At 47.5% G+C, this 19,800-nt stretch overlaps 1 protein-coding gene across 9 annotated transcripts in view; it reads left to right on the forward strand.

Annotated features, from left to right (window-relative positions):
- The window catches only part of hectd1 (HECT domain containing 1), a 26,074-nt gene continuing 6,274 nt past the window's right edge, over positions 1-19,800 (forward strand). For 3 of the 9 annotated variants that reach the window (XM_026300298.2, XM_026300314.2, XM_026300322.2), the window contains exons 1-27: positions 1-213; positions 3,398-3,564; positions 4,806-4,955; positions 5,177-5,411; positions 5,549-5,776; positions 6,163-6,444; positions 6,572-6,842; positions 7,115-7,191; positions 7,425-7,523; positions 7,698-7,812; positions 8,157-8,331; positions 8,658-8,796; positions 9,029-9,199; positions 9,415-9,637; positions 9,930-10,193; positions 10,432-10,643; positions 10,731-10,877; positions 10,982-11,076; positions 11,285-11,390; positions 11,548-11,682; positions 12,213-12,352; positions 12,529-12,741; positions 13,160-13,270; positions 13,481-13,647; positions 13,894-14,070; positions 16,516-17,499; positions 19,355-19,576. In XM_026300298.2, the coding sequence (XP_026156083.1) occupies positions 4,816-4,955; positions 5,177-5,411; positions 5,549-5,776; positions 6,163-6,444; positions 6,572-6,842; positions 7,115-7,191; positions 7,425-7,523; positions 7,698-7,812; positions 8,157-8,331; positions 8,658-8,796; positions 9,029-9,199; positions 9,415-9,637; positions 9,930-10,193; positions 10,432-10,643; positions 10,731-10,877; positions 10,982-11,076; positions 11,285-11,390; positions 11,548-11,682; positions 12,213-12,352; positions 12,529-12,741; positions 13,160-13,270; positions 13,481-13,647; positions 13,894-14,070; positions 16,516-17,499; positions 19,355-19,576 (5,128 nt within the window). In that variant the 5' untranslated portion in view covers positions 1-213; positions 3,398-3,564; positions 4,806-4,815. Of the gene's footprint in view, positions 214-3,397; positions 3,577-4,805; positions 4,956-5,176; positions 5,412-5,548; positions 5,777-6,162; positions 6,445-6,571; positions 6,843-7,114; positions 7,192-7,424; positions 7,524-7,697; positions 7,813-8,156; positions 8,332-8,657; positions 8,797-9,028; positions 9,200-9,414; positions 9,638-9,929; positions 10,194-10,431; positions 10,644-10,730; positions 10,878-10,981; positions 11,077-11,284; positions 11,391-11,547; positions 11,683-12,212; positions 12,353-12,528; positions 12,742-13,159; positions 13,271-13,480; positions 13,648-13,893; positions 14,071-16,515; positions 17,500-19,354; positions 19,577-19,800 lie in introns of all 9 variants that reach the window. The other 6 variants (XM_026300306.2, XM_026300331.2, XM_026300339.2 and 3 more) reach the window with 6 other exon arrangements.

Consider the following 19,800-nt stretch of genomic DNA (forward strand, 5'->3'; position numbering starts at 1 on the left):
TGAACGCAGCAGCTCACTCTCCATTTCAGGGGCTCCGGTGTTTTCGGCTCCTCACCGTCCACTCTGACCTTTTCTCTCCCGGTCACAGGACATGGGAACGCCTTGATTTGACCCCCGACACTGGCGACACATACGGCTCCTCACCCTTCAGCTGGACCCGGAAAATCCGGATTCAGAGGTCGCTGTCCGTCTCTGTGTCGAGAAGGAAAAACGGTGAGTGCTTCATCCCCGTAAAGCCGAGCCCGGGCCGGCGTCTGTTTTACTGTGTGTCCGACGCTGAGCTGCGGCCTATCGGCTCTCCCGGAACTCGAGCCCCGCGGTTCACGTTTAAAGTCTGAGGCCGCAGATACAGTTAGCGCTTAATTGGACATTAACAACAGAAATAAAACCCATAAAGTTCACAGACCGTTGTGTACGCGGATACAACGCTTTCAGTACCGGTGTGAGGGGCCGCGGTTTGGGAATAAAATCCCCTTTTAGTTGCCGTTTGGGGTCGTTAGCGGAGTGCTAACCGGCTAATGTGACTGCTTTTAGCGTTAGCATTAGTTAGCTAATGTGTTACTGTGAAAACAAACATATTTGTGTTTTTGTCTCCGACTGTTCGCTCCCGATGTTTGTGTGTGACATTTTGTGACAGATATAGTTTATTTAAGCCGCTAACCAGCCTGCGTTAGCGGAGCTAACGGGCAGCAGCTGTGTGTAGCTCGGACACCAGACCCCGGCAGGACAGCTCGGTCCTCGGCTTAGCACCTCCAGACACGTCCCTGCTGTCTCTCCTGTCGGGCTTTGGTTAATAATGAGGCTCCTGTGTCCAGGCCTGGTGACCAAACCCGGGCTCACACAGCTTTGGATGGACCTGGGAAGTTAGCTGCCCCAGTTTAACCACAACAAGCCTGGGGCCCAGTTTGTTCCAGTTAAGGCAGGAAAACACGGAAAAACACTTTATTTTTAGTGTTTGTACAAAGGCTGTGACACATTTGTCTGAATATTCATGGATTAATGTGTCACTGCATCAGGCTTCATCACTGGAGCCATTGAGCAGCTGTTCTGGAGCTTTCTATCACCACAGTCTTCCTCAGCAGGTGGAGCTTCCCTGTTGTTGCTCACTGATTATTGAGTTTCCAGCGGGGACACGTTCAGCTGGGTTCAAAAGTAATATGGCTTCATTCATGACGACCTGAGCGGCTTTAGTCAGGGGATTATTCACTGTAAGAGGGTCAAAGTGCAAGGAAATGTCAGGTTTAAGTCTCAGGTGATGCCGTCAAACTCTGAGACTCTGAAGGAGTCACTGTACAAAACTAAAACAGTACAGTTCATTGTTTGGGGTTTCAAAATGTCAATAGTTATCACATTCAGTTGATTAGCTTCTTTAAACTATATATAGGCTGTTGGTTTACTGTCATCACATCAGGTCACTATTGATCTGCACAGTTCTCTTTTAATATATCACTGTGAAGCTAAATCATTTAGTTAAAAATGTATTTTCCTAATAATCAGCAGTTTTAACTTTTTCAATCAGATGTGCCAAATAGTTCCAGCTTTATTGTCTGACATCGCAGTAAATTGAGATTCTGTGGGGTCTCAGATGTATGAACATTTGAAAAATCCAAATAACCCGCAGATTAATCAATACTGTTGATTATAGCTTTTCCCCCATTAACATGTTGTTGTCAAGTTGAATGAGGTAGTTGAGGTAGTCTGAGGTCTGAGGGGGGACTGGTTTTCCTCAGTCTGTGTTGTCTCTCTACTGGTTGATTGTGTTTGTGTGTGCAGTGAAAACTGCCTTTTGTTGTCCTGAAAAAGCTGAGGACAGTGTCTGTTTCTGGACACAGGACATGGGGGATGGAGAAAACCAAATCCTGCTGCACTCAGTCCTGCGGGGGTCACTGCTAGGCTGGACAGGGGGGTGATCAAGTTGTGATGATTAATCAGTTGATAAGAGGATCTGTCTCAGTCAGCACAGACTGTTTATACCCAGACAGACAGGCTTCAAATTAGACCCTAATCAACTTAGGCTGGGCCCATAAGACTCCCAGCATGCCGTGCTGCAGCGCTACGCAACCGGACACAGCTGCTGCTGCGTTCCAGAGACGCTGGAAAACCCAAAATCAAATGACTTTGTAGATGATTTTCTTGATTGTTCAATGAATATTTTATTTTCCAGCTAATTTCAATATTTCCAAGAAATCCCTGAATAGTTTGGCTTCTTACACTCGAGTTTTAAGAAAAATCTAGAAAATGATGCTGATGCTGTTTGTCCAGTTTTGCTGTTCATTGTGGTCTTTTAAGTTCTGTGACTTTCAACCAAAAAAAATTATTTAATTTCATACCAGGGGCCCCCGGACCTCTCGTCCTGTTCAGTCATCTGGGGGTCCTGGTCACATGAATTACAGTACCAGCATTTGGGAGGCACTGACCAAACTGTGGTTATGATGTATATAATTACTGGCATATTCTGTTTGTTGACTTTATTGTTTGTTAAAAACTCTCTAAAAGCAGCAGAAACTGATTAACGACAGATTAGTTTTCTCAGGCTCCATTTATGCAGGAGAGCTGCCAAACCACATCCCCCCGCTCTGAAAGGTTTTTCATATTGTGTATTGATTTGTTTTCTCTGACGGCACAGTATTAACTGTACCAGGCACAGTTTAAATGTCTGCTGCTGCTGCCGGTAGATAAAAGCATCGGATGAATCAGATCAATGTGACGTTTGTTCAGTGATAAACCTGAATGGAGCTGGAACCAGAATAAAGATGTTTCCAGTAAGAACAGGTCTTATTAGGTCTTACTAGGTTTTTGTTTTCTCTGGTTCTAGCTGCTTCAGGATCTTTTCTGCTTTTTGCCACAGTGACCTCACTATAGTTGAGTTTGAGCTGTAACTCATAAGACTTCAATTCAAACTGTGCTGGCCTTTTTATTGTCTTGTTTTTGGGTCTAAAGAACCTGCAACCTCAATTACGCTAGAATCATCCAACAATTATCCTGTGCCCTGCATCAGTAAACATGAGTTGTAAATAAAACTTTGCAGTAACCTGCAGCAAGTGAGATTATCCAGGGACTACCCACTGCCCCATGTAAACAAACCACAGGCATGCAGCAACTGTTTATTGTCCTGCATAAACCAGTGAAAGCACAGTGTCCAGGACTTATCCATACCCCTGAATAAACAAACAGTAACTGTAGTTGTCCAAGAATTATCCATGTCCCTGTTTAACCTACTTAATGTTCTGCTCCTTTATAAAAACAAGTACATCTGAGAGCTATCCAGGAGTTATCCTCTGCCCTGCGTAAGCAAATATAGGGAAGGTGTTGGGCATTTGGTTTTAGTTCTGGTGTGAGTTGGGTCATGCTCTGTCTGTTGCCTTTTCCTCCCTTCATCCTCTCTTTTTATTGGCAGGAGACAAAACTACTTGTCCCAGAATTCCCTGTGAGAGCGAGTAAATTCTATCTTGTCCGTGTTTGCTCTCGCGCTCAGTCCGGTTGGTTGGATGAGTCCCAAACAGCGACAGGACTGTGAGCAGTGATTGGGCGCTGAGCCAGACCGGGTAGCCAACGGGGAGCCAGGTGAGAGCTCAGGTGATGAAGAGTTTTGGGTTTTGTCTGTACTTTTCATAAAGATCAAGTCACATTTTCTGTCCAGTTAATACAGAAAATCAGCTCATTCTCACTTTTCTCACATGTTCATTGTGTTGACCAGACACTGTCCCTGATGTCGTCGTCTTGAAGGTCTTTTTCCACATTCAGGAAGTGGTGAAACAGTCGTGTTATTTTGGTCTTTTCAGTGTGTCTCTGGTTTTATCCTGTAATGAACCTCGGGGCAGTTCACAGCCGAGTGTCACAAGATGATTAAAGGAAGAGAAAAACAGTTTTCCTTCCACCCAGTTCATCAGACTTCTAGCCCTTCAGTGAAACTGCTGATTTGGGGTGAAGTCATGTTTGGTTGAACTGATCGTAGTTCACTTCCACAGCAAGTTGTCAGGGGCCTTTCCTCCGTTTCCTCTGTCCTCTGTTCAGCTGGAAGCTTGGAAATGACAGGAAACCGAACATTTCAAACACAGGCGGCCGAACTGCAGCAGTTCAGAACAGGACTCAACAACAAAACTCTGAAAATAAAATCAGACACTTTAGTTTCAGTCATCAGTTTGAAGATATTGACGTTAAACATTTGTAAGTGTGGGCTCGTCACTGGTTGTTCTGGTGCACTAGAAATGACAGAAACCCAGTGGACAGAAACTTTTAAGCAAGTCAGATTAACAGGGTCTCAGAATCAGAATCCGATTTATCAGCCAAGCATGTCGGGCCCGCAAGGAGGCTGACTGTCCTTCATAGTCAAAAACATCCTAAATAAGAAAAACAAGTTGTAATTTAATAAAAAATATAAATATACTACACAGAAAGAGGAGCTTCAGAAAAATGTTATATTGTTTGAAAAAACATCTCTAATTTCTCCCTTGTGAGTGTAAAACATGGCTGTTGTTGTTGAAATACTTTGAAAGTGCTGCATCAAACTGCTCATGAACACATTTTGTTTAATTTCCCACATGGTCAGGAGCAACTTCCTTTTTTTTTTTTTTTTTTTTTTTTTTGATCAATGTACGAGTGAAAGGAAGGAGGAGCTTCTCTACCTTTCAGATTATTCATTAAAGCTCCTGATGGATATTTTTAAAAAACACATATTCACGTGTGCGTATGTTGACGCCTTTCTGGTGCTCTAACATAACTGGAATGTGGAGCTCAGTGTGGACAAGTAGATCAGTTCAGTGTTATGATTTTTAAACAATTTATTTATGTTTTTGTCCCTTCAGGCTCGCCATCATGGCGGACGTGGACCCAGACACCCTGCTGGAGTGGCTGCAGATGGGTCAGGGCGATGAGCGGGACATGCAGCTCATCGCCCTGGAGCAGCTCTGCATGTTGCTGCTCATGTCAGACAACGTGGACCGCTGCTTTGAGACGTGAGTTTTCATTTGGAGACTCAGTGGTCCCTTTATTAGGAACCCCAGTGTCGGACCCAGTCGGTTTATTAGGAACCCCTGTGTCAGACCCAGTTAGTCTAGTCCACCAGTCCCACAGTAAACCCTCCTTCATAAACAAAATAATGTTCAGTTTGTGTTCTGTTCAATTACTTGTTTGATTGAGTCACCTGACCAGAGGTCCATGGACTCTGCACTGACAGGTGTCCTCCAAGGACATTCCTCCCGGCGCTTTGTAAGATCTTCCTGGACGAGAGTGCCCCAGACAACGTGCTGGAGGTCACGGCCCGAGCCATCACCTACTATCTGGACGTGTCGGCAGAATGCACCCGAAGGATTGTGGGAGTGGACGGAGCCATCAAGGCGCTGTGTAACCGGCTGGTGGTGGTGGAGCTCAACAACAGGACCAGCAGAGACCTGGCTGAGCAGTGTGTCAAGGTAGGAAAGGAGGCCAGAGGTCATGGCTTTTCATGCTCCATCACCTGTTACGATCAATTTATTAACTTCAGAGGTCCAGGTCCAAATTGTCCAGTCCGGCTCGAATAAGAACAGTCTGCATCTCACTCTCTCTTCAGGTGCTGGAGTTGATCTGTACCAGAGAGTCTGGCGCTGTGTTTGAGGCCGGCGGTCTGAACTGTGTGCTAAGTTTCATCAGAGACAGCGGCCACCTCGTCCACAAAGACACTCTGCACTCGGCTATGGCCGTGGTGTCCCGCCTCTGCAGTAAGATGGAGCCCCAGGACTCGTCTCTGGAGACCTGCGTCGAGTCCCTGTCCAGCCTCCTTAAACACGAAGACCATCAGGTAACTCCAACACAGTAGCAGCCGAACCTTTTGAAAGAGTTTGATAGGATGATACTCAGACTTCAGGCAAATGTTTTTTAGGCCTGGAAAGGGCTGCTGCTCTATCTGTCAGCTACATTTGCAAATGTGGATGTGCAAAAGGATCGAAACTTCAGTGTTTTTAAAAGTGAAAGTGACTTATATGGCCAAGTATGGAGACCCATACTCGGAATTTGTGCTCTGCATTTTAACCCAATTCCAAAGTGCACACACACCGTGAACACACACCCAGAGCAGTGGGCAGCCAGCACTGCGGTGCCTGGGGAGCAATTGGGGGTCCGTGCGTGTGGCGACCTCTCCTCTCTGTAGGAGACGACCTAACCTGTGGCGTCCTCTCTGTGTTTCAGGTGTCAGATGGTGCTCTACGCTGCTTTGCCTCATTGGCTGACAGGTTTACTCGCCGTGGTGTCGACCCGGCCCCTTTAGCTAAACACGGCCTGACGGAGGAACTGCTGTCCCGGATGGCGGCCGCAGGCGGCACCGTGTCAGGCCCCACCTCTTCCTGTAAACCGGGTCGAACCTCATCGGGCGCTGCCCCGTCGGCCTCTGACTCCAAACTGAGCAACCAGGTGTCGACCATTGTCAGCCTGCTGTCCACTCTGTGCAGGGGGTCCCCACTCGTCACACATGTGAGTTGACACATCAGTTCCAGCTGAGCAGCAAGTGATTTATTTGTTCTTTAAAAGAAGAGAAGAAAAGGTTTGACTGTGATTTGACACAGACTCAACATTTTATTTTATGCCTCCTCGGGGTCAGGACCTGTTGCGTTCAGCGCTGCCTGACTCGATGGAGTCTGCTCTGGGAGGAGATGAGCGCTGTGTGCTGGACACCATGCGGCTGGTGGACCTCCTGCTTGTTCTCCTGTTCGAGGGTCGAAAGGCGCTGCCCAAATCCACAGCGGGTTCGACGAGTCGGATCCCCGGCCTGCGACGCCTGGACAGTTCAGGGGAGCGATCGCACCGACAGCTCATCGACTGTATCCGCAGCAAGGACACCGACGCTCTGATCGATGCCATCGACACAGGAGGTGAGCGTTTCACCAAACGAAATACTACAGTACCCATGAGCCTTGGTGGAAGCTACAGTCATAAAATTAGCTTTAGCATTTTCAGACTTTTCCTTAATGATAAGACGATGATGATCATGATTATTATAATTCATATGTCTTTGTTGTAAATCCCACGGTCTTCCTTTAAAAAGTAAACAACTTTTTATCGTCTTTAATGGTTTTTGCCCTTTTCTCTTTATTTCGCAGGTTGTTTTGTTGTGTTATGTTAATATCTGGCAAATCTTTTGCAGCGTTTGAGGTGAACTTCATGGACGACGTTGGACAGACGCTGCTCAACTGGGCCTCAGCTTTTGGCACACAGGAAATGGTACGAGGACAAATGAACGAATGGTCTCTGGAGGACCAGTTCTAAAGATTGATTGATCCTAGAGCTCATCATTTGGTGCCCCAAACATCGGGGGATGTTTGCTCTCAGTAGGAATTTGTTGTTTAATAACTGGAGTAAATGCAGCAGGACTGTAATATTACAAGATCGCACTCTGTAGACTCATGATGACTCCTGGGTCTAATTTCTGCCCCTTCGATTGTTTGTTTCTGCAGGTGGAGTTTCTATGTGAAAGGGGGGCAGATGTCAACAGAGGTCAGAGGTCATCCTCACTGCACTATGCTGCCTGTTTCGGACGCCCACAAGTAGCGAAGGTAGCAAACACACAGATGGATCCAAGTCAGGTTATGTGAAACACCTGTCAGTTTGATGATTGTTTCCTTTCAGGTAAACAGGAGTCACCTGTGGTCATAGTTCCTAACGTGTGTGTGTGTGTGTGTGTGTGTGTGTGTGTGCGTGCGTGTGCGTGTGTGCGTGCGTGTGCTCAGACTCTGCTGCGTCATGGAGCAAACCCTGACCTGAGAGACGAAGATGGCAAGACTCCTCTGGACAAGGCCAGGGAGCGAGGACACAGTGAGGTGGTGGCTATACTGCAGTCCCCTGGTTAGTCCACTTGAAATTCTCCTGCTAATTTCACACACTGCTGCTGTTACTGTTCCCATTGGGTCTTCAAAATCCAGCTTCTTTTCAAGGAAGAACTTCTCACTGTGTGTCTGTCGAGTGTAGTCGCCATTTTCCTGCCTTTATGTGCCAGTTACAGTGTGAAGTGGCAGCAAGGCTCAGTGTGTTGAGTGATTACTTCTAGATGTTGGTGGCTGCTCTTAGTCTAAGTATCATCCAGTGTCTGTGGAGTTTAAAAACTCTCCTACATGTTGACAGAAGCTCCGATTTATTTTAATTTATTCACTTATTAGTGCTGATCTTGATAACGTGAATGTGTGTTTCAGGAGACTGGATGTGTCCTGTGAACAAGGGCGACGACAAGAAGAAGAAAGATGTGAACAAGGAGGAGGAGGAGGGCAGCGAGCCCAGGGGGGACCCAGAAATGGCTCCGATCTACCTGAAAAGACTTCTGCCTGTTTTTGCACAAACCTTTCAGCAAACCATGCTGCCTTCAATTAGGTGACCCAACCTAGAGCCACAGCGCTCTAATCACTGTTTACTGCATGTGGAGATAAGTTAGAAAACCTGTAAACGGCTCCTTTAAGTGTCACTGAATACACACCCAGTTCACCTGCCCTGGTTTAATCCTCAGGTCTTTGAGTCAGAGCAGATGGAAGTGCTCAGTTCAATTTACCACCACAGTCTAATCTTAATTTAATTAGAGCAGATAAAAGGTGGACTCTGCACCTTGAACCTGCCAGAGACTGACTGCAGCAGTGACACACAAGAAATGTCTGTTTTCAAGACTCAGACCTCTCCTCACTTTGTGTGTGTGTGTGTTGTAGGAAAGCCAGTCTGGCTCTGATCAGGAAGATGGTTCATTACAGCAGCGAAGTGCTGCTGAAGGAGGTGTGTTACAGTGAGACTGGACACAACCTGCCCACAGTGCTGGTGGAGATCACTGCTACTGTCCTCGACCAGGAGGTACATTACACACACTCTGCACACCAGACACACACTACGCTCACCTACAGTCTCACATCCATAAATAAGTTCCTAATAGCTGAGTGTAAATTATTCGTTGACTGGTATGAACAGTAGGTTACTCACCCATCTATTCTAACACATTGTACATACAGTGGAAGTAAAATAGAAACTACTCTGAATCTGCTAAAAACAAAGGTTTGGCCATAAGTTCTTTGTTTTCCTCTGTCAGGACGATGACGACGGCCACCTCCTGGCTCTGCAGATCATCAGAGACCTGGTGGACAAAGGTGGAGACGTTTTCCTCGACCAGCTGGCTCGACTTGGAGTCATCAACAAGGTGTCCACTCTGGCTGGACCGGCGTCTGATGACGAGAACGAGGACGAAGCCAAGCCTGAGAAGGTAGACTGAAGCCTGCTGTAGATCCTCACAGCTTATTAGTCAGTTCCTACCAAAATTGACCATTTAGGAAAACGAAGGAGAAAAAAAGTGTTTGAAGTTGACAGCAGTGGTCTTTGCAGTTCGCTGACAGTTGAGAAGTAAACGTCCTTTAACCTTCAGCATGTTTCTGAATTTGCTGACAATATGTTGAGAGCCTCTGACTGTGGACTCTGCAGGAGGAAGAGGTGCAGGAGGATGCCAGGGAGATCCAGCAGGGGAAGCCGTACCACTGGAGGGACTGGTCCATCATCAGAGGGAGGGACTGTCTGTACATCTGGTCGGACGCCGCCGCCCTCGAGCTATCCAACGGCTCCAACGGCTGGTTCAGGTTCATCCTGGACGGAAAGCTGGCCACCATGTACTCCAGCGGGAGTCCGGAGGGCGGCTCAGACAGCTCTGGTACAAATAACTGGACTCCTGCCTCTCCCCTTTTTCCTGTTCTGTTCCACCCATCCTTCTTTTTCCTCTTCCTTTGTGTCTATTTCACTTCATGCCTCCTACAATTCTGAAATATTTTCTCCTCTCCTTTCTCTTTTCTGTCGCTGGTTTAAATCACCTTTTTCTTCCACTTTCTCTTCCCTCCTCCTCCACAGGTCGTTGTCTTTATTCTCCTTGTTTATATTTTAATCTTGCTTCTTTTCTCTCTGGGTTGTCTCCCCCCCCCCCCCCCCGTCCTCCGCTCCTCCTGCAGAGTCTCGCAGTGAGTTCCTGGAGAAGCTGCAGCGTGCGAGGAGTCAGGTGAAACCAGTAACAGCCAGTCAGCCCATCCTGTCCAGTGTGGGTCCCACCAAGTTGACAGTGGGGAACTGGTCTCTGACCTGCCTGAAAGACGGAGAGATTGCCATCCACAACTCTGACGGCCAGCAGGCCACCATCCTGAAGGAGGACCTGCCGGGCTTCGTGTTCGAGTCCAACAGAGGAACCAAACACTCGTTCACCGCTGAGACGTCGCTGGGTGAGTCTGACCGTTTCCGAACACAACCCCAAAAAATCAAAGGATGTTCACAGCATGTCAGGCTGCTGGTGTGTGGTGCAGTGGTCCTGATGGGAACAGACATGGTGCTGGGCTGGATTTACTTGTAGTTCTCCCAGGTTTTACTTTCTCAGAACATCTGTATGACTGTGTACCACCCAAACTGCAGGTTAGTGTATGATGTTTGTGTTTGTGTGTGTTTGTGTGTGTGTGCACGCAGGCTCAGAGTTTGTCACAGGTTGGACCGGGAAGCGAGGCAGGAAGCTGAAGTCGAAGCTGGAGAAGACGAAGCAGAAGGTGAAGAGCATGGCGAGGGAGCTGTACGACGACCACTTCAAAGCTGTAGAGAGCATGCCCAGAGGAGTGGTGGTCACCCTGAGGAACATCTCCACGCAGCTGGAGTCGGCCTGGGAGCTACACACCAACAGACAGGTGCAGAAACACACACACACACACACCTGACGTCTGGTAGCTGCTGCTGGAGGTGTTAACATTATTTATTACGATCTTTGGCTTCAGTGTATCGAAGGAGAGAACACATGGAGGGACCTGATGAAAACGGCTCTGGAGAACCTGATCGTTGTCTTGAAGGATGAAAACACAATTTCTCCGTATGAGATGTGCAGCAGTGGCCTGGTCCAGGCGCTGTTCACCGTTCTCAACAATGTGAGTGGTGTTTCTATAAGCGGCAGTCGAGCCCGGCTGCCCATGAAACTTTAGAGGTGTGTGAAGACGTGTGCTCCATGTTTTTCTGCTATGTCTGTGTGCAGAGTGTGGAACTGGACCTCAAACATGATTGTAAGCCTTTAATGGAGAGGATCAACGTGTTCAAGGCGGCTTTCAGCGAGAATGAGGACGATGAAAGGTAACGTTCACGTCATCACTTTGACATCAGTTTAGGGCAGTTTAGTTCATGATTTCCACCAGCACAAAGCACCGTCAGCCGTGGTCCGTCACAACTTAGCTGGTGGGAAATTGAACACTGTTTAAACAAACATGTCAGGATGTGGTTTGATCCGGCCTCCAACAAACAGGGAAGTCTGACCTGTGTGTGTTTGTGTGTGTGTGCGCAGCCGACCAGCTGTTGCCTTAATCCGTAAACTGATAGCTGTCCTGGAGTCGATCGAACGTCTACCTCTGCACCTGTACGACACTCCGGGATCCTCATACAACCTACAGGTGAGTCTCCATGTGTCTGGGTCCAAGTGTGTTCTCCCTCGGGGTTTCAGATCAGTTTACAGACCGTTGACTTTATTAATCCCTGAGGTGAAGCTGTGGTTGTCGGTGCCTCCGACTGACAGACCTTGTTAAAGCTGAAATCTAAACTGTGTGTCAGATTCTGACGAGGAGGTTGCGTTTCCGTCTGGAGCGAGCCCCGGGGGAAACGGCTCTGATCGACCGGACGGGTCGCATGTTGAAGATGGAGCCGCTTGCTACTGTGGAGTCTCTGGAACAGTACCTACTGAAGATGGTGAGGACACACGCACAACACAGATACACACCAGGGCTGCACATTACATTAGACTTCTTCATTTATCATTGAATCATGATTGACGGTTCTCGACCAATAAAAAGTTCTGTATTATATTTTGCGTAACATATTTTTTACGTTTGGTGTAGCGAACAACACGGAGCACTGGGTGTGATGCTGTGGCTCTCCTGCTAATGCAAACACAGCAGAACCATTTTCAGGACAGAATGAGGTCGCACAGTGTCTGAATCTGTGCAGCCCCAATACACGTATGACCAAGACTTGATGACGTGATCGCCACAGACTTTAAACATAACAAATACTCTGGGTTAGCTGTCTGTGTTCTCAAAGCTGGAAGTCAGTGGAGCAGGACAGATTTCTGGCTCTACATTTGTTTTGTTTTATAGTTGAGCCAATGCCAGGACTATGACCTAAGTGTCCCCTCAAAATGAATATCAGTGCAGACTTACATAGACCTGACCAGCCTCCACTTCAACATCAGGAAGATAAAATACTCTTTCCTGCTCCAGGTGGCAAAGCAGTGGTACGACTTCGAGCGCTCATCCTTCGTCTTTGTGAGGAAACTGAGGGAAGGACAGACCTTCACCTTCAGACACCAACACGACTTTGACGAGAACGGCCTCATTTACTGGGTCGGAACCAACGCCAAGTAAGATCAGTGGCCACAGTCTCAATATTAATGTGAAGTCAGCTGAGAGCCCTCTTCAGCCGCGTGTTGAAGTTTTATAGTGTGTGAATCTGATGAGAGGCTCTTAATGATTCAGGGCGGCTCTAGAGTCGCATTTTATGCAGCAAGTAATCAAGTCTCATTTCTGTTCGCTTCAGGACGGCCTATGAGTGGGTCAATCCCGCCGCCTACGGCCTGGTAGTGGTGACATCATCAGAGGGGCGGAACCTCCCCTACGGCCGTTTGGAGGACATCCTGAGTCGGGATAGCTCCGCCCTCAACTGCCACACCAATGATGACAAGAACGCCTGGTTTGCCATTGACCTTGGCCTCTGGGTCATTCCCTCAGCGTACACCCTGAGACACGCCAGGTAATGAAATAAACTCCCACCCTGAGACACGCCAGGTAATGAAATAAACTCCCACCCTGAGACACGCCAGGTAATGAAATAAACTCCCACCCTGAGGCCTGTTCTTTAAACCTGGTTTGTGATTGGCTGGTCTGAAACGGTGGCTACAGAAAACACATTCACTTCTGTGTTTTGGTGACAAGTTTAACTAAAACAAACTTGTCAAGATGAAATTATGTCAAAATTTTTAGTTCAGTCTGTGCAGCTGCACCCACTGAATATCTGCAATGCTACATTTGATTAAATTTTATTTTCCTTGTTTTCTTATTGTAAAGATTGAATCTATGAACAGTTGGACCGAGTTTGTTCATTATGTCCTCACGTCAGTACAGGAGGAAAACATTAACGTTTTCAGTGTCTCTGTCTCCTCCGCCTGCAGGGGTTATGGCCGCTCTGCGCTCAGGAACTGGGTGTTCCAGGTGTCGAAGGATGGGCAGAACTGGACAACTCTTTACACTCATGTGGACGACTGCAGCCTCAACGAACCAGGGTACGACACCCCTCTTCTCTGAAACCAGCCTGATATGAAATTGACCCCATGAGTGGGTCCTGCTAATAAACGACCACTGGAGGCTGATGTGCAGGATTTACATCTCATATTTACAGACAATCAGACACGTGTGAACCTTTGTTCGCCGCAGGTGTTGGTGTCTACATTAATCACCTGTTCTCCATTTGTGGTGCGTGTGTGTGTGTTCAGGTCTACGGCCACGTGGCCCCTGGACCCGTCCAAAGATGAGAAGCAGGGCTGGAGACACATCAGGATCAAACAGATGGGAAAGAACGCCAGCGGTCAGACTCACTACCTGTCTCTGTCTGGACTCGAGCTGTACGGCACCGTGTCTGCCGTCTGCGAGGACCAGCTCGGTAAGGGCCCACTTCCACATTCAGCTCTTAAGGCTGGTGATTAGAAAACCATAGGAACCCATCAATGTCCAGCGCTGCACTGGGTGTCTAGTTCTTCATCATGGTGAACTCACGCTGTGGTTTCCTACAGTAATCAGCATTAAATCAATGAACGTGACTGCAGAGACTCCTTGTTTTGATTTTTTTTTTTCTCCTGTCATCTCCATGTTATTCCTCTACCTGCCCCTTTATCTCTGTCCCATGCAGGTAAAGCTGTGAAGGAGGCGGAGGCGAATCTTCGCCGCCAGCGGCGCCTGTTTCGTTCCCAGGTGATGAAGTACATTGTCCCGGGTGCGCGGGTCGTTCGCGGCATCGACTGGAAGTGGCGAGACCAGGACGGAAACCCGGCCGGAGAGGGCACCGTCACCGGAGAGGCTCACAACGGTAAGAAGCCTGAACTTGATGTTCTTCATCCTGCAGCTACAGAGCGCAGAGTCAACGTGCCAGGCTTATTGTTGGAAGTCTTACGATGTCTGAAATCTTTGTCAACACTGTCCAGCTTCCAGTTTCTGTTCAGAGGCTCAGCTGTGGACAGACAATGTGCCCAGCAGTTAAAATGCTGAGGTTCAGATTATATCTGTGAAATGAAACATGATCTGAGGTGATGAATCTGTGATTGTTTCATTACATGTAGTGTCATAAAAAACTGAATGTGAAGAGTTTAAAGCTTACATTTACAGTGTGTATGAATGATGCCAAGTTCAGTGTCTGAATTCTGAGAATCTAATTTTACTGCCTGTTAGTTCAAATGTCTGTCCACAGTGCTGCTGTGTAATTAGTGTCGCTGTGTTAAACAGATGTGAAGATCTGCAGGACCGTTTTCCCTGCACCCTGCTCTACATTAGAGTCGGACTCTGCTCTTTCTTTGTGTTGGTTCTACTTTCGCCCAACGCGCCGTAACCGACTGTATGATGTGCATCAAAATCACTCTCTCTATACAACACGGACAGAACAGGAAGCCAACATGTCATCAATACACGGGCAGCCATCTTGATGTTGTGACACATTTTGCAATCAGAAGTCACTACTGTGCAGAAATGCCGTCAGTCCCCTGAACCACAGCTCTTTAGGCTATATTAAAGTCAAACTGCTCCAAAAATGATAAAGATAATATCAGGGAATTCAGCTTTTGTACTTTTTAGTCATTTTTACTCTGCACATGTCCCATCCACTAACATGGAGGGGGCAGGGTTTGACCTGCAACCAGCCACCAGGGGGCGACCGACTTACGAAAGCTTCATTGATTGAAGCTGTCATGACGGCCATCTTTGTTTACCATCTGTGGTTGTTTCCTGATTAAGTCCTGCACATCAGCAGCTTCTGGGCTTAATTCTCTTATTTCATGCTTTACCACCTAACCCAAACCTCCCACTGGAACTGTTGTTGTAGATCAGGGTTTTTTAGTTCTACTACTGGTCTGTTGGTCCACCTCACTTATTCAAAAAGCATAGAATAGAAGTGGTGGCTTTAGTCCAGCACTACAAAGGTCTGTGCGACACACGTCGTCATCTGACCCGGCTGACCACACCAGACGTCTGAGCAGACGACTGGTGCATCAAAATCCTGTCCGATGACGTTGCAGCAGGAAGCAGAGCAGAGTTTAGTTGTTTGATGACACATGAATCCTGACACGTCCCATGGACAGGCAGCGTTACAGATCAGGTCTGAATCGCAGCTTAGACTGGAGCTCATGCAGGAAGTGGTCACCAGCAAACACCTTCCCTCCTCCTCCTCTTCTTCCTCTCCTCCTCCTCCTCTGTGCCTCCTGCTCCTCCTCCTCTCTCTCTCCTCCATGCCTCTTGCTCCTCTTGGTGTTTCTGTTTGATTCAGATGGGATGTTGTCAGTGAGCTGAGCCCACGGAGACGCCATCAGCAGCTCTGTTGATGATCATTTTAATCAATCATAAACCAGGACGATCGCTGTTGTTGTTGTTGCTGAGTGTAACTTCTTTCTTTGTGGCTTTGACGCTCTGCATTTGCCACAGATATTTTCTACTTTTGCTTTATTGTCATTTTCTGTGACTGTGTTCATATTTTTCTCTCATCGCTCCACCTGGACCTGGTTTAAAAACATGACAGTAATGGACACGTTGGTCTGTAAAGTCACGGTGAAACAGCTGTTCTGCAGTCATTCCTTTTTCTAAATCACACATTACGTTCATACACACAGCAGATTATTTTTACTTTACTTTATTTGTAGAAATGTGACATGATACTTTAAAAGCAGGTGAAAGGATGAAAGTAAAAGTAGTTTACAATTATTTTAGTTGAAATGAACTGGGCCCGTGTCGTAATTCAGTGGTTGCACAATGAAGAAAGCTTTACAAGTTGTTCTTGTATTGGTAATGGTTTTATACATAGAAATGAACCTTAGATACGTGTCAAAATCCTGATCAAGGACAAAATACAGTCCATATTTTTGTAAGTGGCTGTTGTGATAAATTTGTCATTTATTTTGCTTCACATAAACAAAAAGGGAAAAACATACTGAAGTCAAAACGATGTTACTAAACACTAATGGAGGACAACAAATTAAAAAACATTAAAACTTAAAATCTATTTTTCCTGCTACGAAAGGCAAAGACGTCCCACAGTTATGGAACCTCTCAGCATCGTTCCCTGTTTACTGAGGTTATTAGGATGTGATGCATATTGGAAACAAGCTGTTGGTGCTTTCACCGTGACTTTAACTGAACCTTTGACCCGAACTCTCGGTCCAGCGTGGACTGGAGCTGCTTCTGCTGTCTGTCTCCTCCCACTCTCTCTGTCTCTCTGCCGGGTCTCTGACATCCATCCGTCCGTCTCCCTCCTATCTCTCTGTCCATCCAGGCTGGATTGATGTAACCTGGGATGCTGGCGGCTCTAACTCTTACCGTATGGGCGCTGAAGGGAAGTTTGACCTCAAGCTTGCTCCAGGGTACGACCCTGAGTCGGCTGCCACAGCGCCGTCACCCAAACCTGTCTCATCCACTGTTTCAGGCCCCGCCTCCTCCACAGTGGGACTCTCTGCGACTCCGCTGGCCAGTGGCGGCACCACCACCATCTCCTCCACTTCGTTGTCCTCGCAGCAACAGACCTGGACCAGCCTGGTGAAAAACAACTGTCCCGACAAGGGCGGGGCCACGTCGCTTGGCGGGGCCAGCTCGTCCAGCAGGAAGGGCAGCAGCAGCTCCGTCTGCAGCGTCGCCTCCTCCTCCGACATCAGCCTGAGCTCCTCTGTTGGGCTGCCAGGTGCGGGTGGTCTGCGGCTGGAGAGGAGGGCAGAGGGTCTGCTGCTCGACCAGGGCTCTGGGGTGGGAGGAGTATCGGGAAGCGGGATTGCCTCTGATGGACAGCAGCATGAGCCAATTGTCGTGCTGTCCTCCTCAGCGGAGGGCGGCTCTGGCTCAGCTTCCAGCTCTGGCACGCTCACTGCCGACACGCCTGCCCCTGGAGATGAAGCCAGGAACAAGGACTCGTCCACTGCGACCACTGACCCGGCAACGGCCATCTCCATGGGGCTGGTGAGCGTGAGCTCCCCCGATGTGAGCTCAGTGTCTGAGTCATCCAGCAAGGATGCGCCTTCCCAGAGGCCTCTGTGCTCGGCGACGAACTCCCGACTCTCGGTCAGCTCCCTGCTAGCCGCCGGCGCTCCCATGAGCTCCAGCGCCAGCGTCCCCAACCTGTCATCACGGGAGGCCAGCCTCATGGAGTCCTTCGTCCGCCGCGCACCCAACATGTCGCGCACCAACGCCACCAACAATATGAACCTGAGCCGCAGCAGCAGCGACAACAACACCAACACGCTGGGCAGGAACGTCATGAGTACTGCTAGTGAGTACTGCAGTGTTTCTACCATAATATTACACTAATAACTGCCAGCGACTATTGCAGTGTTTCTACTCTACTACTACACTGTAATTTTCAGTGACTACTTCAGTGTTTCCACTCTAATACTACACTGTAACTGCCAGTGACTACTGCAGTGTTTCTACTCTAATACTACACTATAACTGCCATATACTATTGCAGTGTTTCCACTCTAATACTACTGTCAGTGACTAATGCGGTGTTTCTATTCTACTACTACACTGTAACTGCCAGTGACTACTGCAGTGTTTCTACTCTAATACTACACTATAACTGCCATATACTATTGCAGTGTTTCCACTCTAATACTACTGTCAGTGACTAATGCGGTGTTTCTATTCTACTACTACACTGTAACTGCCAGTGACTACTGCAGTGTTTCCACTCTAATACTACACTATAACTGCCATATACTATTGCAGTGTTTCCACTCTAATACTACTGTCAGTGACTAATGCGGTTTCTACTCTAATACTACACTGTAACTGCCAGTGACTACTGCAGTGTTTCCACTCTAATATTACACTGTAATTTCCAGTGACTACTGCAGTTTCAACTCTAATACTACACAGTAATTTCCAGTGACTACGGCAGTGTTTCCACACTAATACTACACTGTAACTGCCAGTGACTACTGCAGTGTTTCTACTCTAATACTACACAGTAATTTCCAGTGACTACTGCAGTGTTTCCACACTAATACTACACTGTAACTGCCAGTGACTACTGCAGTGTTTCTACTCTAATACTACACAGTAATTTCCAGTGACTACTGCAGTGTTTCCACACTAATACTACACTGTAACTGCCAGTGACTACTGCAGTGTTTCTACTCTAATACTACACTGTAACTGCCAGTGACTACTGCAGTGCTTCCACTCTAATACTACACTGTAACTGCCAGTGACTACTGCAGTGTTTCCACTCTAATACTACACTGTAACTGCCAGTGACTACTGCAGTGTTTCCACTCTAATACTACACTGTAATTTCCAGTGACTACTGCAGTGTTTCCACTCTAATACTACACTGTAATTTCCAGTGACTACTGCAGTGTTTCTACTCTAATACTACACTATAACTGCCATATACTATTGCAGTGTTTCCACTCTAATACTACACTGTAATTTCCAGTGACTACTGCAGTGTTTCCACTCTAATACTACACTGTAATTTCCAGTGACTACTGCAGTGTTTCTACTCTAATACTACACTATAACTGCCATATACTATTGCAGTGTTTCCACTCTAATACTACTGTCAGTGACTAATGCGGTGTTTCTATTCTACTACTACACTGTAACTGCCAGTGACTACTGCAGTGTTTCTACTCTAATACTACACTATAACTGCCATATACTATTGCAGTGTTTCCACTCTAATACTACTGTCAGTGACTAATGCGGTGTTTCTTCACTAACACTGCACTGTAACTGCCAGGGACAAGTGCAGTACAGTTATTGGCTTGTACAGATGCTGATGATTAGTTTTGGGTGCTCAGTGGTGATCAGGTTCCTTGTTCGTACAGTTGAAGAGGCTCAGGAAGCTGCAGACAAAGGCTGCAACCTGCCCAGATCTGCCTGCAGTGACAGGAATGCTCTAACAGGACTGTGGTGTGTTTTGACTGGCTGACTAAAGATTCTGTAACAGTCGGACTTTACTGAGACCTGAGGCTGACCTGGGTCCTGAGTGGGTGAACAGTCAATCAACAGCTGTATCCGGTCAGCTGACTGGAGCTTAACGAGCTTCACCTGCTGCTTCGTCCCTTTGGTTTCTGACCAACTAACTGCCCTGTGTTTGTTTGTTTGTTTGTTTGCAGCTTCACCTCTCATGGGCGCTCAGAGCTTTCCTAACCTCACCACCACTGGCACCACCTCCACCGTTACCATGTCAACCTCCATAGTAACCAGCAGCAATAACGTAGCCACGGCCACCACGGGTCTGTCGGTGGGCCAGTTGCTAAGCAACACCCTGACGACCAGTCTGACGTCCACGTCCAGCGAGAGCGACACGGGCCAGGAGGCTGAGTTCTCTCTCTATGGTTGGTGACAGCACATGTTCACAACACACAGCTGGAGCTAACCCGCCGCCTAACTCCTCACACACCGGAGCACACAGCCACATCCGCTAACGCTCATTAGTCAATGTAGCACTGCTGTCCTGGGAGTAATGAAGCAACAACTCACTGCTCCACAGGGAATCTTTTCATCCAGCTCAGCCCTTTATGTGTCAAACAGAAAAACATGTTCTCGATGCCATGTGACT

This window comes from Mastacembelus armatus, chromosome 22, assembly GCF_900324485.2.
Source record: "Mastacembelus armatus chromosome 22, fMasArm1.2, whole genome shotgun sequence".
NCBI classification, from domain to species: domain Eukaryota; kingdom Metazoa; phylum Chordata; class Actinopteri; order Synbranchiformes; family Mastacembelidae; genus Mastacembelus; species Mastacembelus armatus.